Source organism: Mustela lutreola, chromosome 7 (assembly GCF_030435805.1).
Source record: "Mustela lutreola isolate mMusLut2 chromosome 7, mMusLut2.pri, whole genome shotgun sequence".
Taxonomy (NCBI): domain Eukaryota; kingdom Metazoa; phylum Chordata; class Mammalia; order Carnivora; family Mustelidae; genus Mustela; species Mustela lutreola.
This window is the reverse complement of record NC_081296.1, coordinates 4,921,279-4,933,796: the sequence shown is the minus strand read 5'-3', so window position 1 is coordinate 4,933,796 and position 12,518 is coordinate 4,921,279. Positions and strand designations below refer to the sequence as shown.

The 12,518-nt window shown below is 58.8% G+C and overlaps 1 protein-coding gene across 4 annotated transcripts in view; it reads right to left on the bottom strand.

The window, feature by feature from the left end:
* CEMIP (cell migration inducing hyaluronidase 1) overlaps positions 1–12,518 on the bottom strand; it is a 129,291-nt gene that overhangs the window by 39,702 nt on the left and 77,071 nt on the right. For all 4 annotated transcript variants that reach the window (XM_059179832.1, XM_059179834.1, XM_059179833.1 and 1 more), the window contains 7 exons: positions 12,009–12,245; positions 10,014–10,193; positions 8,037–8,107; positions 7,343–7,438; positions 6,424–6,545; positions 3,177–3,309; positions 2,197–2,388 (listed from right to left, as the gene is read on the bottom strand). In XM_059179832.1, coding sequence (XP_059035815.1) covers positions 2,197–2,388; positions 3,177–3,309; positions 6,424–6,545; positions 7,343–7,438; positions 8,037–8,107; positions 10,014–10,193; positions 12,009–12,245 — 1,031 coding nt within the window. The remainder of the gene's footprint in view (positions 1–2,196; positions 2,389–3,176; positions 3,310–6,423; positions 6,546–7,342; positions 7,439–8,036; positions 8,108–10,013; positions 10,194–12,008; positions 12,246–12,518) is intronic.

The window sequence follows — 12,518 nt, the reverse complement described above, 5'->3', positions numbered from 1 at the left end:
GCCCCCAAGCTCAGGTGCTCCGCGACTGCAGAATCCTGCCAGCGACAGCTGCTGACATTTACGGAGCGCTTACTGTATACCGGGTGCTGACATTTACGGAGCGCTTACTGCATACCGGGCGCTGTTCAAAGGGCCTCACCCTGAAGGGTCCAACCCGCCCATCCTCACAACCCCGGGAAGGGTCACGATCTATGATCGTTGTGTCCGTTTTACAGATGGGGAAGCTGAGGTACGGGGAAGTTAAGTATTTGTCTGAGGTCACGGGCTGGCAACCGCATTCCTGCAACTCTGAGCCTCTGCTCTACCAGAGAGAGAAAGGGCTGGAGGGGAGGGAAGGGGGGGGGGGGTAGAGAGGCCGAGAAAGAAGGAAAGTGCCTTCCCCGAAACATGTTCAGGAAATGAGACCAACAGCGCGCCCCCGTCTAACAGACGAGTCCAGCCGGAGCTGGTCCCGAGCGTCTTTGTGGGGAAAGCTTGCAGGGGACTGTTCTCGCCGCCGTGCACACGGCCCTGAGCCCCGTCCCTCCGTGGCCCAGGGCCTCGGGGAAGCTGCGTCTCCGGGCCTCTGCTCTCCTCCTTGTCCCCGGACAACAGTAAGGAATCTGTGATGTTTCTTTCTCTCGCTGCCAAGAAGCTCAGAGACAGATTGATGGTCTATTTCAGTAGCTTCTCCTAACCTCAACCCCCGCCCCAGCCCGCCCCGTTGGAGGATCTTCTCACACCAGAACGTATTATATCCGCGCGCATCTTTCCCTTGTTTTCTGACTGGATGAAGATTTAATCGGACTCATCCTTATTGTAAAATATCCCCACAGTGTAAAAAGGCAGAGTCTGTCAGTGTGTCAAGCACGGCCGCGAGTCCAGCCACGCGCAGCGAACCCGTCGGCCCCGGGACACCCACGGGCTTCCCTTCGCAGGATCGGCCCTCCAGGACCACAGCCGCAGACTGCGGGGGGCGGCCTCCAGGGCCCACGGCCCCCGAGAGTGTGACAAGGGGACTGGGCTCTACCACCATTGCCCAGCTTTTTAAACCTTCGTCCCCCCAGATTCCTTCCTAAGCACATCCCCACCAGCCAAAAAGATTGTTTGACTTTCTGTAGTTTTATTTCCAAAGCGACTGATAATTTGGATACATCTCCACCCATGTTCCTCCTCTTTCCCTCAATCCTAGACCTTTGCCAGGGGCCAGGGTCCTGTACTGGCTGCTGGTTATGATGCCTGGGATGGAGTCTCCTTTCTTCTGGCCTTTTCCTCCCCAATTTGCCTTGGGGGGGGACCCCTTTCTCCATTCAATAGGAGCACTGCCAGAGAGGGCCATGTGAGCCCCCAGCCCAAGGGGGCCCAGTCTTCCTGGAAGGTGGCATGAGGACTATGTCCCGGGGACCTCCCAGGGACCTTCAGGACTGTGATGCCCTGAAGACACAGCCCACGCGCTCCCACTACCCTGACCCCCGAAGCAGCCCTGCCCCCGTCCTCATGCAGCGGGGCACATCCCTTCTTGAAGACCAGAAGCACGCTGCACAAATTCCTCTTTTGCTTATGAGAGTCAAGCTGGATTCCACCGCTTATAACCTAAGAGCCCTCCTGGGACATAACTCTCTCCACCAATAAACACAGACCAGGACGACACTTTCAATCCTAACAATCTGAGATTCCAGGAAACTCGCATAATATATGTTGCAGTACCACTAAGTCAACAATGAGAAGAAAAAGGCGCCAAAGCTGCGGAAAGAAGAGATTTAAAGTTTCCCGGTTGCTGGCTTTATTGTCTAACAAGAGTCACTCCCTTCCCTCAACCTTGATGGGACAGATCGGCGGACCTGCCCCGTGTGTGTGGAGCTTAAGCACATTTTTTGCTTTGTCCGTTGGAATGTGGGTGTGAGAGCTAATCCTGAGCCCCGGCCCTTCAACCTCTGTGTTTCTGCTCTCTGGAGCTTTCCACACACACACCCCGCCCCCGCCACGGGAAGAATATGCCTTGGGAAGAGCGAGAGTCCCATGGACTGGCCAGAACCCAGCTGTCGTCCCAGAGCCAAGCCCCGTCTAGAGATGCTGGACCCTGGACCAGCGGCAGATGTATGAGTGAGAAGTACGGAGGGTTCGAGGTCTGTTTTGTTACGTAGCATTATTGTGGCGATAGCTGACAGATACAGGACCCGTTGCGATTTCCCAGGGCGGGCTTAGCGGAAGTCTCACCTGCCACTCGGACCTGGTTGGGGGCACAGGCTTTGCAGGGCAGCACCTGGAACTCCTCTGCCTGGTACATGGAGTAGTCAGTACTGGCGACGACCAGCGTGTCCCCGGGCTTCCACGACCGAACCTCGTCCTCCAGGGTCAGGACGGTGCTGTTCACGTTGGTGTCGATGGTGACGGTGAGTTTGGGCCTCACTGAAAGTCCAGACGGGAGGGGCTGAGGTAGAACCCCGAGTCCTCGGCCAACGTCTGACCCCACGCCTGTTCCCTTTCCCTCCCTAGATAAATGCCAGGTTTGCCTATCCAAACCCAAATCGCCAGGCTCAGCCCATCCCCGTCTTGGTGCAGGTTTTTGAAGTCAACAAAACCATAGCAGAAAAGAGCCATTCATTAGCTCCGGGCAGGGGAATTTTCCAGCAACTTTTTAGTCAGAGTTGAACGTGGCACCCACCACACCCACTTTGCTCAAGATGCAAAACAAATACAGTTCCTCTCAACTATTATTTACGGGAGCTGTAAGCCCTCCCCCCCCCCCCAGAGCACTCATCCCTAATGACCACCTTCTGGGGCAGGCCGAGGGCCTCCGCGAACAACCCGGCCATTTCCCGTCCCTCCTAACGAGCACCTCGGGAGCCGCATTTAAAATAACAGCACCCAGAGGCCGCGGGCTCACGACGTCTCCGCAGGGGCGGCTGCAAGAAGTCAGCCCGGGGCCACGGCAGCCTCGTGGTCTTGGGCCGGGCCCTTCCCCTTCCTGAAAGGCGTACGGGCAGGTGGGGCCTGGCCGGCTCCTGCCAAGTCTGAGGACCGTCCCACGGCCCCCCGGGTCGCAGAAGGGCCGTCCACGGCGAGTTTGGCAGAAGCACCGTGTCACCGAGATGTCCCAGGGCAGCTGACCCAGTCGCAGCCAAACCCCCAACGGCCAGCTCAAGGAACGAGCCGCGCACGGCCGCGCTGTGTGTCCCCGGCACGCGGGTGCTTACCGGGCTTCCCACACAGGAATCGCACACGGTAGGTCTGGCAGGCTCGGCCCCCGTTGTAGCACACAAACCTATAATCCTGGCCTTTTTTGTAGACGACCTCGGTGGTGAGGTTAACGCCCTCCGCCGTCGTGGCCTGGGAACGGCACGGGAATTACAGAGCACGATCATTTTCATGTGCGTAACGGAGGAAGGCGATGACGCACGGCATACACATCCACGCACGTGTCTAAAACCGTCCCTGCTGCCGGAGTTGTTTCCTCGGGCCCAAGGTGACCGTGGAATGACCAGGCCTCGCTTTTGTGCTAAGAAAACAGTTTTGTTCTAAGGAAGACCACGTGACGACGCGGGGTGGGGACATGGCTCGCCGGGGTGCCGGGGTGGTCCGTACCCAGACCACTGATTTGCTGGGACTCCTACCCACCCACCCCCGGCCATTTATTGAGGACCCCTCTGTTCATCGACACATGTTGGGGGGGGGGCCTTAAAAATACTCATGCCCAGGCCCCATCCCCCGGGGCTCAGATCTGGTGTGTCCACGTGTGGCTGGGGATCAGAAGGTTTAGAAGTGGCCCAAGTGGTTCCAGTGGGCAGTCCAGTTTGAGAACCGTCCCCGCCCTAGCAGTTACAGGGGTAAGCGCTCGGCATATGCTCTCATTCCGTCTTCACGGCAACAATGAGGTCGCCGGCTCTACAGATAAGGGAACCAGCCTTCCGCAGTGAGTCACTTGCCCAGGGTCAAACAAGCCAGTCCGAGGCAGAGCCAAGATTCGAATCCAGACTCAGCCAACCACAGAGCGGGTACACCTCCCCACTGCGGCGTTCCGGCACGCAGCCCAACGTCCTCTGTTCGACATCTGTCTCCTCCCCCGGGGATCCTGAGCTCCGCGGAGGGCGAGGGTCTGGTTTCCGCCTGTCTCCCTGATTCCCCGCTTCCAGCCCGGGGCTGGGCACGGACTGGGGTCTCCGGGGTGGGGCCAACGGGTGAGCAGCCCCAAGGCCAGGTAGAGAGTTTAGGGAGCAGGCTCCAAGGAGGTCACGCTCCCGGCCAGCTGGGGCTCATCCCAGAGCCCGGGTGTGTCTGCAGCAAGCCCGCGGCTGTCATCAGACACAAGCAATTGAGATCCGGGCTGCAGCTGCCGTCCTCCCTGGCACAGAGACCAAAGGGACCCGGCCGGGAAATAGGGAGGCAAAGTAGAGTCAACCTATTAAAAAAGAGGGCGGAGGGGGGGAGCTTTTCAGGAAACATTAGCTTCAACACAGCAGGTATCTGTTGTCATTGGCCTCAAAGAAGAGCTCTAGGGCAGGGAGCTCCGGCATCGTGAAAACCCAGCCCTTTCCTGCAAGAGTCGAGCTCACCCCCATCATCTCGGGTGGCCTCCAGCGCCCTGGGAGAAGCGGGAGTTGCAGACCTGTCCTTGGGAACAGGGAAGGCTCAGAGGTTTTTTAGAAGCCAGCTCAAGGTCAAGGTCGTTGGGCTTATCAAGCTTGGCTCCTCTGAGGTCCCACTGTTTTCCGTGGAGGCCAGAGCCCGTCCTTCTGCAGCAGACCCCAAAGCACGGAGAACTGAGCCTGAAAACGCCAGGGAATGGAACCAGACCTTTTCCAAGGCACAGTGTCCCACACGTTCTTGAGGGGAGGGAGCATCTATTCAACTCTGCGTGTTCTTTCCCTCCTTTTCCTGAGGAATGACCTCACTTTGGGATAAGAAGAGGAAAAGGTGGTTCTGCCACTGTTCAGGGAAACCGGTCTCCGCCCTCAGTAGACACAAGTCTATTACTATTTTTGATCATTAATAATTATAAAATAACAGTAGGATTATGACAATAATCATAAAATATTTTTAAAAATTATGGGTCCTTCATACATCGTTGTGTAACAACCACAAAATAATCCCACAGGGAAACAGTGACAATCCCCGATGTGCGTTGTTACTGAAGAGGAAACTGGGACCCTGAGTCACCTGACTGAGGTCTGCCGCCAGGACTGGGGTGAGCGTGGCGAGGTTTAGGGCGGCGGTCACCTCAGGGCCGCGGGAGCACAGGGACAGAAGCTTCGAGAAAGGGCCAGCGTGACCACTGCACCCTAACCCTTGACTGCTTCCCTGTGCCTTTGTTTGGCCAAGAAAAAGCCAATGGAGTTGAGAGCTGTGAACCGATAAGGGGCCACCAAGCTCAGCAAAATGTTGTCACGGAAGGGACTTCTGTGAGCAGCCGCCCGGGGGTCCTAGAGGATGGGGTCGGGTCCCTTGGAGGGTCTCAGATGATGGAGCCGGAGAGCCGTCATGCCCTCCACTATTTTGCATTTTATATCTACGTGAGCTCGTCCCTGCTTTGTAGCCTCCAAGCCTTCAGTGAAGTTTTATTTCACCCTTTAGCCTGGGATTGGTTGTGCTTCGACGTCAGCAGGTACCCGCGTCCATGCTGGGAACAGAGGCACCGGGGGAATGGGAGACGCCTACGGGAAGCGGCCACAGGGACGTGGTCTCCTAAAGGCAGTAGTCCGGAGCCCGACGGCTGGCAGAGCCGACCCCGGGAGGCGTCCGTTGACCATGGAAGCGTTCCTGGAGGATTTCTGTGCTGTGGCCAAGGGACCTGGACGAGTAAGACGAGGACTGGGGCAGAACTAAGGCTGGGATGTTCCGGGTTGCAAGAGAAAGTCAGAATTAAATCTGGGGCCTTTGGGGGCACTGGCCCTTCTTGATCCTGCTGGACCCAAAACGAGCCTACAGCCCGCGGCCTGCGCTCACTCGGGTCAGCCCTTCTTGAGGATGAGGAGTCTTAGCCAAACGGGAACGGTCTGCCCACGAAGCCGGTGAGTTGGGAGCACCGCTCGTTCACGCACCGCTCAGCAGAGAGCCAGGCTACGGGGAAGGCGCTGAGCTCGGCCAGCACCCGAAATCTCATTTGGGTCCTGTGCACTCAAGGTCCCCAAGGAAATCGACTGAGAAGGGAGGCTGAAGGAGACAGCCCGTCCCCAGGCTGGAGCACCGTCCACCACGGCTGTGGAAGCTGCTTGAGGAGGAGTGGGGAGTGGAACCCAGGAGGGAACGCTGGGCCCTCCTTGGGGAACTCACTGGCCTGGCCGGGAGGCCTGGAGCCGAGAAGCGCTTCTAGAGCAGGAAAGGGACTTCCCGGCTCACCTATGTCCTGGGAACACGGGGAGAATCGCACCACCCCAGTGGCAAGAAAGTCAGACTCTGCTGCCGACATAAAGTCTTTGTCACTCTTGATCATTCAGAGTTTGGTACCTGGATGTCGATGGGACGATTGCAGATCTTTCCTGGGTGAGCGACCCGGAGGTCTGAAATTTTCTCCCCGCCTTTAGTGTGCGCCACTCGGTCGTGGTCAAACCACTCCGTCCACTCCACATCTAGGCAGAACGCAAAGAGCGGGGTGAGACGGGAAGCGCCCAAGAGGGCAGGTGCCCCACAGCAGGGCCCCCGACACCCCCGGGGCCAACAGGAGTCGAATGCCATGCATCCAGCTGTGCCCCAAAGCAGTCGCCGTGTCTCTCACCTTTTCATTAAAAGCATCTCTTTTTTTTTTTTTTTAAAGATTTTATTTATTTATTTGACAGGGAGAGAGAGAGAGAGAGAGAGATCACAGGCAGGCAGAGAGAGAGGAGGAAGCAGGCTCCCTGCTGAGCAGAGAGCCCGATGCGGGGCTCGATCCCAGGACCCTGGGATCATGACCTGAGCCAAAGGCAGAGGCTTTAACCCACTGAGCCACCCAGGCGCCCCTTAAAAGCATCTCTTAACTGACTTTCTCACTTTCCAGAAGCCATAGAATCTATCTTCTTTGTGACCGCGAAGGGGTGACGATGAGAGCTACGGTCAGCGGTTTCTCGGGGCGGCAGGGACTGCGCTGCTCTCTGCACCCCAGCCCCCACGCCGGGCTGCCCGAGGGCCGGTCCTGCTCCCGCCTGTTTCCTACCCAGCACCGCTGCTTGGCGCAAAGAGGATTCTGAGAGGGGGAACAGCATCCTCCGGGCTCTTGGCCGCTTGGGACTGATTAATGAGAGACAGCTTGCCCTCGCTAATTTAGTTTACTCGGCAGCATCCAGGGGTCTTATTGGCGCACGAGAAAAATCCTTGTTGTGCAAAGACAGGAACGTCCTGCCCTTCGCTCCCAGTGTCCGGGTTTTCCTGGTCGTGCCGAACGGCTCACCTTGAACCCACTCGCTGGAGGAAGAGACGTTGAAGGGCTCCCCGTGCTCCGTCTGGAACACTTTGGACACCCGGGCGGCCGCCGAGCCTCGGTGTCCTGTCGGAGAGAGCGGGGGTGTCGGTGACCGCAAGCCCCACCCCCACATCCCCCCAAAATGTAAATAACCCCAAGACGGAGCCAACCCCTAGCACGCAAGGATCTTGAACTCTTTCTTAGAAACAAAAACCATGTCAGGCCCGTCTCTCTACCGGGGAAGCAGATTTTCTACGGTCCCTTCTTTTGCTTCAGTTTTGAAGATTTCATCTCCGTGGCTGACAAAGCTGAAGCCCTATTTCTCCTGCGGATTCCTATGTGGGAATAGGACCTGCGGGGCTTTCCCACAGGTGGTGAGGGCCCACCCAAAGTGTCTTTCGAGCTCCAAATATTCCCCCTGGAGGGTCTGGCCCCGTTCTCGCCTGTCCTAGGTCCCTTGTTCTGAGTAAGTCAGTGGCCGTCTCCTTGCAGACGGAGATACTGTCTTAGCGATCGCCTTTGGCCACTTTGGCGAAACACGCCAGCGACCGTGGCTGTGTGTGTGGCGGGGGGCGGGGGGGGTTCCGCCGGGTTCTGAGGGAGGAGGGCGGCTCAGAACGACCCGGGCCTCTCGATCAGGGAGCACGGGAGGGGGTTCTGCCTCTCGCCAACTGTTTATTACCGTGATACTCGATATGGTCTTCAACCGAAGAGGAGGGATTTCCTTTCACGGTGAGGAAACTCCAAGGGTGTCTGGTAAAAGCAACAACAAAAGGGAAACTTCTTCACCGGCCGGGGCCTGTCCCAGAGGCAGAGCAGCGGCGGAGCCCAGGAGCACGCAGGCCTCTCCGCTGTGCCCGGGAGACCCGCCGGCAGCCGCGCTTCCCTCTCCCAGAGATCAAGAGAACTTCTTCTCTTCCGCCCTTCCTGGCTCGCCGGCCGCTTACTCGCCGAGAGCCTCTTAACCCCACTCCGGTGGGAGACGGGCACGCATCACCAACGAACAGGCCCGCGGCCCTACAAACCAACCCACCCGCCAGGCCCAGCCGGGGGCCGGAGCGAGGCTTCCGATAGCTTTGGGAAAACAAGGACGGAGGGTCCGGGAGAGAAGGAGCCTCGGAAGGTCGGGAGAGGCCCCTCGCTCACAGCGGGGGACGGAGGAGGAGAAGCCGGGGAAGGCGTCCTCCGCTGAAGCTGGCTCCGAGGCAGGAAGGTCTCCCACCCCGTTTCTGTCTTCCCCTGACGCCCGTCTTCGTCCCGCTCTGCCCTCTCACCGTGGGACCGCAATCGCTCACCGTACTCAAGACCTTCTGCTGTTTTTGTTTCCATTTTGGAAAGCAAGTGTCTACTGACTTGGGGATTTGGTTGGTGGCTCTCTCGCTTAAGACCCATCAGTGGCTCCCCAGGGCCCTCTGGAGGAAAGCCAAGCTCGCGGGTGCAGAGAAATGTCTTCCTGTGCCCACTTCCTCAGCCTCATCTCTGTCCCCTCCCGCACTAGCACCCCCTTCTGCGGCCTGCCCCCCTCCCCCGCCTTCAGGAGAGCCCCACGCTCAGCCCGGGCCTCGGCACCTGCAGTCCCTCGTGGGAACCTGCTTGCCCGCATCCTCACCGGCCCGTCTGTGCCTCGAGCCCTTCGCCCGCCCTCGTGCTCCCGCTTCTCATCACTACTCTGTTGTTCCCGCTGCCCACGACAGCTCAGCCCGTCCCGTCGGGCCCACACCGGCCAGTAGCCACGTTCTGGGGGCACCAACCGCGGCCACCGCAGACCTCAGTTCTGCTGATTCCAGACGCTCTGAGTTTGTCCCTCAGAGCGCGTCGGCACAAACGGGGACCAAGAGTGCATCCTGCCCACCCGTGTGTGGCCCTCAGGGGAAAGGCCTTGAGATAAAAAGATGTCCTTCAAGGTGTCATCTCTGACGGCCTGAGCTCCCTGTCCAGACCCTTCCAGAAGGAGCAGCCCCTGGGCAATGAGAGAAGGCACCATGGAACCCAGAGCACCGCCCAGCTGCCCCCTCCCTTGCCCGGGGGGAGCTTGGCTCAGCCAGGGAACCAGCTTCACTTGGAACCCGGGGGAAGCTCTTCTGGCCCCCAACCCGCCTGGGGTTCTGCTGTCTTCAAACAGCCCCAGGCCAGAGGACCTGACCCTCCACCGAGCTGAGAGGTGATTCAACACGATGGAGAGGTGTGGCCGGCTGCCCATGCGCATGCCAAGGTCAGGCACGAAGCTCTAACCCAAGACAGACCAAACCTGGCAGCGCATCAAAGGCCCCTCTCCCCGGGGGCGGGGCTGGGCAGGCACCTTACAGACTCCCTAAGCAAACGTCTGTCCGTGCCACCCAGGGCACACGATGGCCTCTTTGCCAAAGAACAGGCCAATGAAGCTGGTGACTCATCAGAGACAGGGATTCCCGCAGCAGGCGGCCGGCCGATGTTTTGTAAGCGGCTGAACGAACAAATGAGTTCGTGCGGACCGAGACCACCTGTGTTTTCAGAGTGGACTACGCTTCGTAAGAAAATCCGGGCTCCCGGGGCGCCCACTGCTCCCCAGGCCGGCACTGAGCGGGGCACGCCGTGGTGAAGAAACAACCTGCAGGCCTGGGGTTGGGGGAGGGGGGGTTCGGGGTCCTGGAGGTTGGCAGAACGAGAGAGACGGAGGTACCTGAATCCGAGGTGTAGGAAGTGTTTGCTGCCCAGCCTGGTCATGGCCTTCCTGGCCGCGTCGTCCAGGTTCCGAGACCCCTCATCGTTCACGGCCACCGAGAGGATCCTGCCCGCAGGCACCGCGTTCAAGTACTGGGCCAGACGCTCGCTCTCCTTCTTGGATCTGTAGGTGTCAAACCTGGAAGGGCAGAGCCGACGGTTCCACTGCCCTGACAGCGGCTCCCCGAAATGGGACGTCTAAGCACATGCATGCGTTCCAGCAACCAATGTGCCCTCCACAGACCCCAAGACTGGGATTGTCTAAAGAAAGGGAGCTCTCGTGACGGCAAAATCCCACCTTCCCAAACTCGACAGAGGTAACCCACTGTCACAGAGGAGACACCCACGATGCATGATCTCAAACAGCAGCCTACCCCACCCGGCACGAGCGTACACGAGGGAAAGACGCGGTTTTGTAATGACCTCCAGCTACACGCCATGTGACCTAAAGATCTGGGACAACTGTAAGGGAACTTCCAGAAGAATTTGTCTCGGGGCTTAAGCAAAATCGTTCTAAAACCGGTCTAGAAGAACAAACCAGCGTGAACAGCCAAGATTTGGGGCAAGAGAAACGGTGGTTCGGGGATGGCGGGGGGTGGCGGGACCGGTGCTCCGGAGCCCTCAGACCGGTTTGCAAGTGTTTGTGCAAGCGGGTGTGTCCCCGCCAAGGCCCCTCATCCTCCCCTCCCCACCCCCGCCCCCGGAGAGCCACCGGCTGCAGCCCCACTGGTCTCCGTCTCCTAGCTGTGACCACACCACACACCTTAACACATCCCTCTCTGCCTGACCGCATGCTTCCTACCTTTAAGGGGCTGGCCTGCATTCTCATCCCTCCCGGTAACCTCCGTGACCATAGCCTGCACACCTCTGTGCGACTGTAAGGTTTATTAAGATGTCTACTCACACGCATTCCGCTATCAGGCTCTCGAGGCCCAGGACCCAGGCTTTCACCAAAGGAAATTTAGAGGGAGCAGCTGTCCCGTCTTTGCAACCTGCACACCAGCTGTTGGGGTGACTTCTCCTCCCACAGCTCAATAGGCCACGCACCGGAGGCCAGAGCGCCACAACGGACACCGTCCTACCGATTGCAGAGGCAACGCCGAGGGGCCGGCGTGCCGCGTGGAAAGGGAGGGCTCTCGGACGCACTCTGTGCCCATCGGGCTTACCCCGGCTTCCCACGTTACCCGTGCGCCGGCCTCTCTCAGCCCCAGGCCAAGACAGGTGTCCGGACGGAATGTGGGTGAAAGGTCTGTCTGGGCAGATCCGGGTGTGCATCGAGCTCCGACACTTTCTGGCCTTGTGACTCAGAGCAAATGGACTCCCCCGAGTCCCAGTGTTTTCCTCTGTACGAGACAGAGCCTACTCCCAGGGGTCATGAAGGTAAATTAGAGATGGCCAGTAAAGTGGCTCACACGATGTTCTGGACACAGTCCAGTGATGGTGCACCTGCTCCTGCCAAAAACCCAGACGTCACCGGACCGCGCTGCCATTGGTCTGCACCCCACCCCCTGCTGGCCCTTCTCCGCTTCCAGACATCGTGCTCCCCTCACCACCAGCCCTTTGCACTTGCTGCTTGCCCTCTTGAACACTCTCTCCCTGACTCATCTTTGCCCTACAGTTCTCAGCTCAAATGTTGCTTCTCTACACTGGTCTTCCCTGACCCACAGATGCAAACCAGGCGTCCCTAGTTATCCTCCGCCATTTCCTTGTGTCGTTCCCCCGAATCAGCACGATCTCCAATGATGCTGTGTCTACGTGTGTGCCCGCCTCGTTCTTAATTCAGCGTCGGTAGCCAAATGCCCGGGGAGGGAGAAACGTGTCTCCTCCCTTGGGGGACTTCTCTCCGACTGGCTCACTGCTGTGTCCCAGCACCCAGAGGCACATCTGGCCGGGGCACATGCTCCGGGAGTGTCAGGAACGAAGGGCTACGTGCTTACATGAGGGCAGACCTTACCGGTCGGAATGGACAACTGTCGCCGATTTGGGGTCGATGACGTGAACAATGACTCCACGGTGACCCCAGCTCCTTTCAAAAAAATAGCCTCCTTCCTCCAGGCCGCCTGGGCGAAGGGTCTTGTTCAGAAATGTCCAAGAGAGCTTTTTCTGTCCATGTAACTCCAGCGTGCCTCCTGGGCCCACCCCGATGTACTTCAGGCCAAAGTAAGGGTCGGGCTGAACTCCTTCGTCGGCCCTACGAGAGAAACAGCTCCCCGGAGTCAGCTGACCCGTCGCTCCACCGGCCACTGAGCCCAGAGGGGACCACGCTGCTCCCGCCACGGCCACCATAGAACCAGATACACATGGTGGCTGCCCGAGGCCAGCAGACAGCGTCACCCACATCGTCCTAACCAGACCCAAACGAGGCCAGAAGGCCGAGCAAAAACAGTCATCACTAGTTCACGTTCCCAGCGCTAAGAGTTTTCTATGCCGGCCCCTCTGGCCACGTACTACAGACCCTCAAATA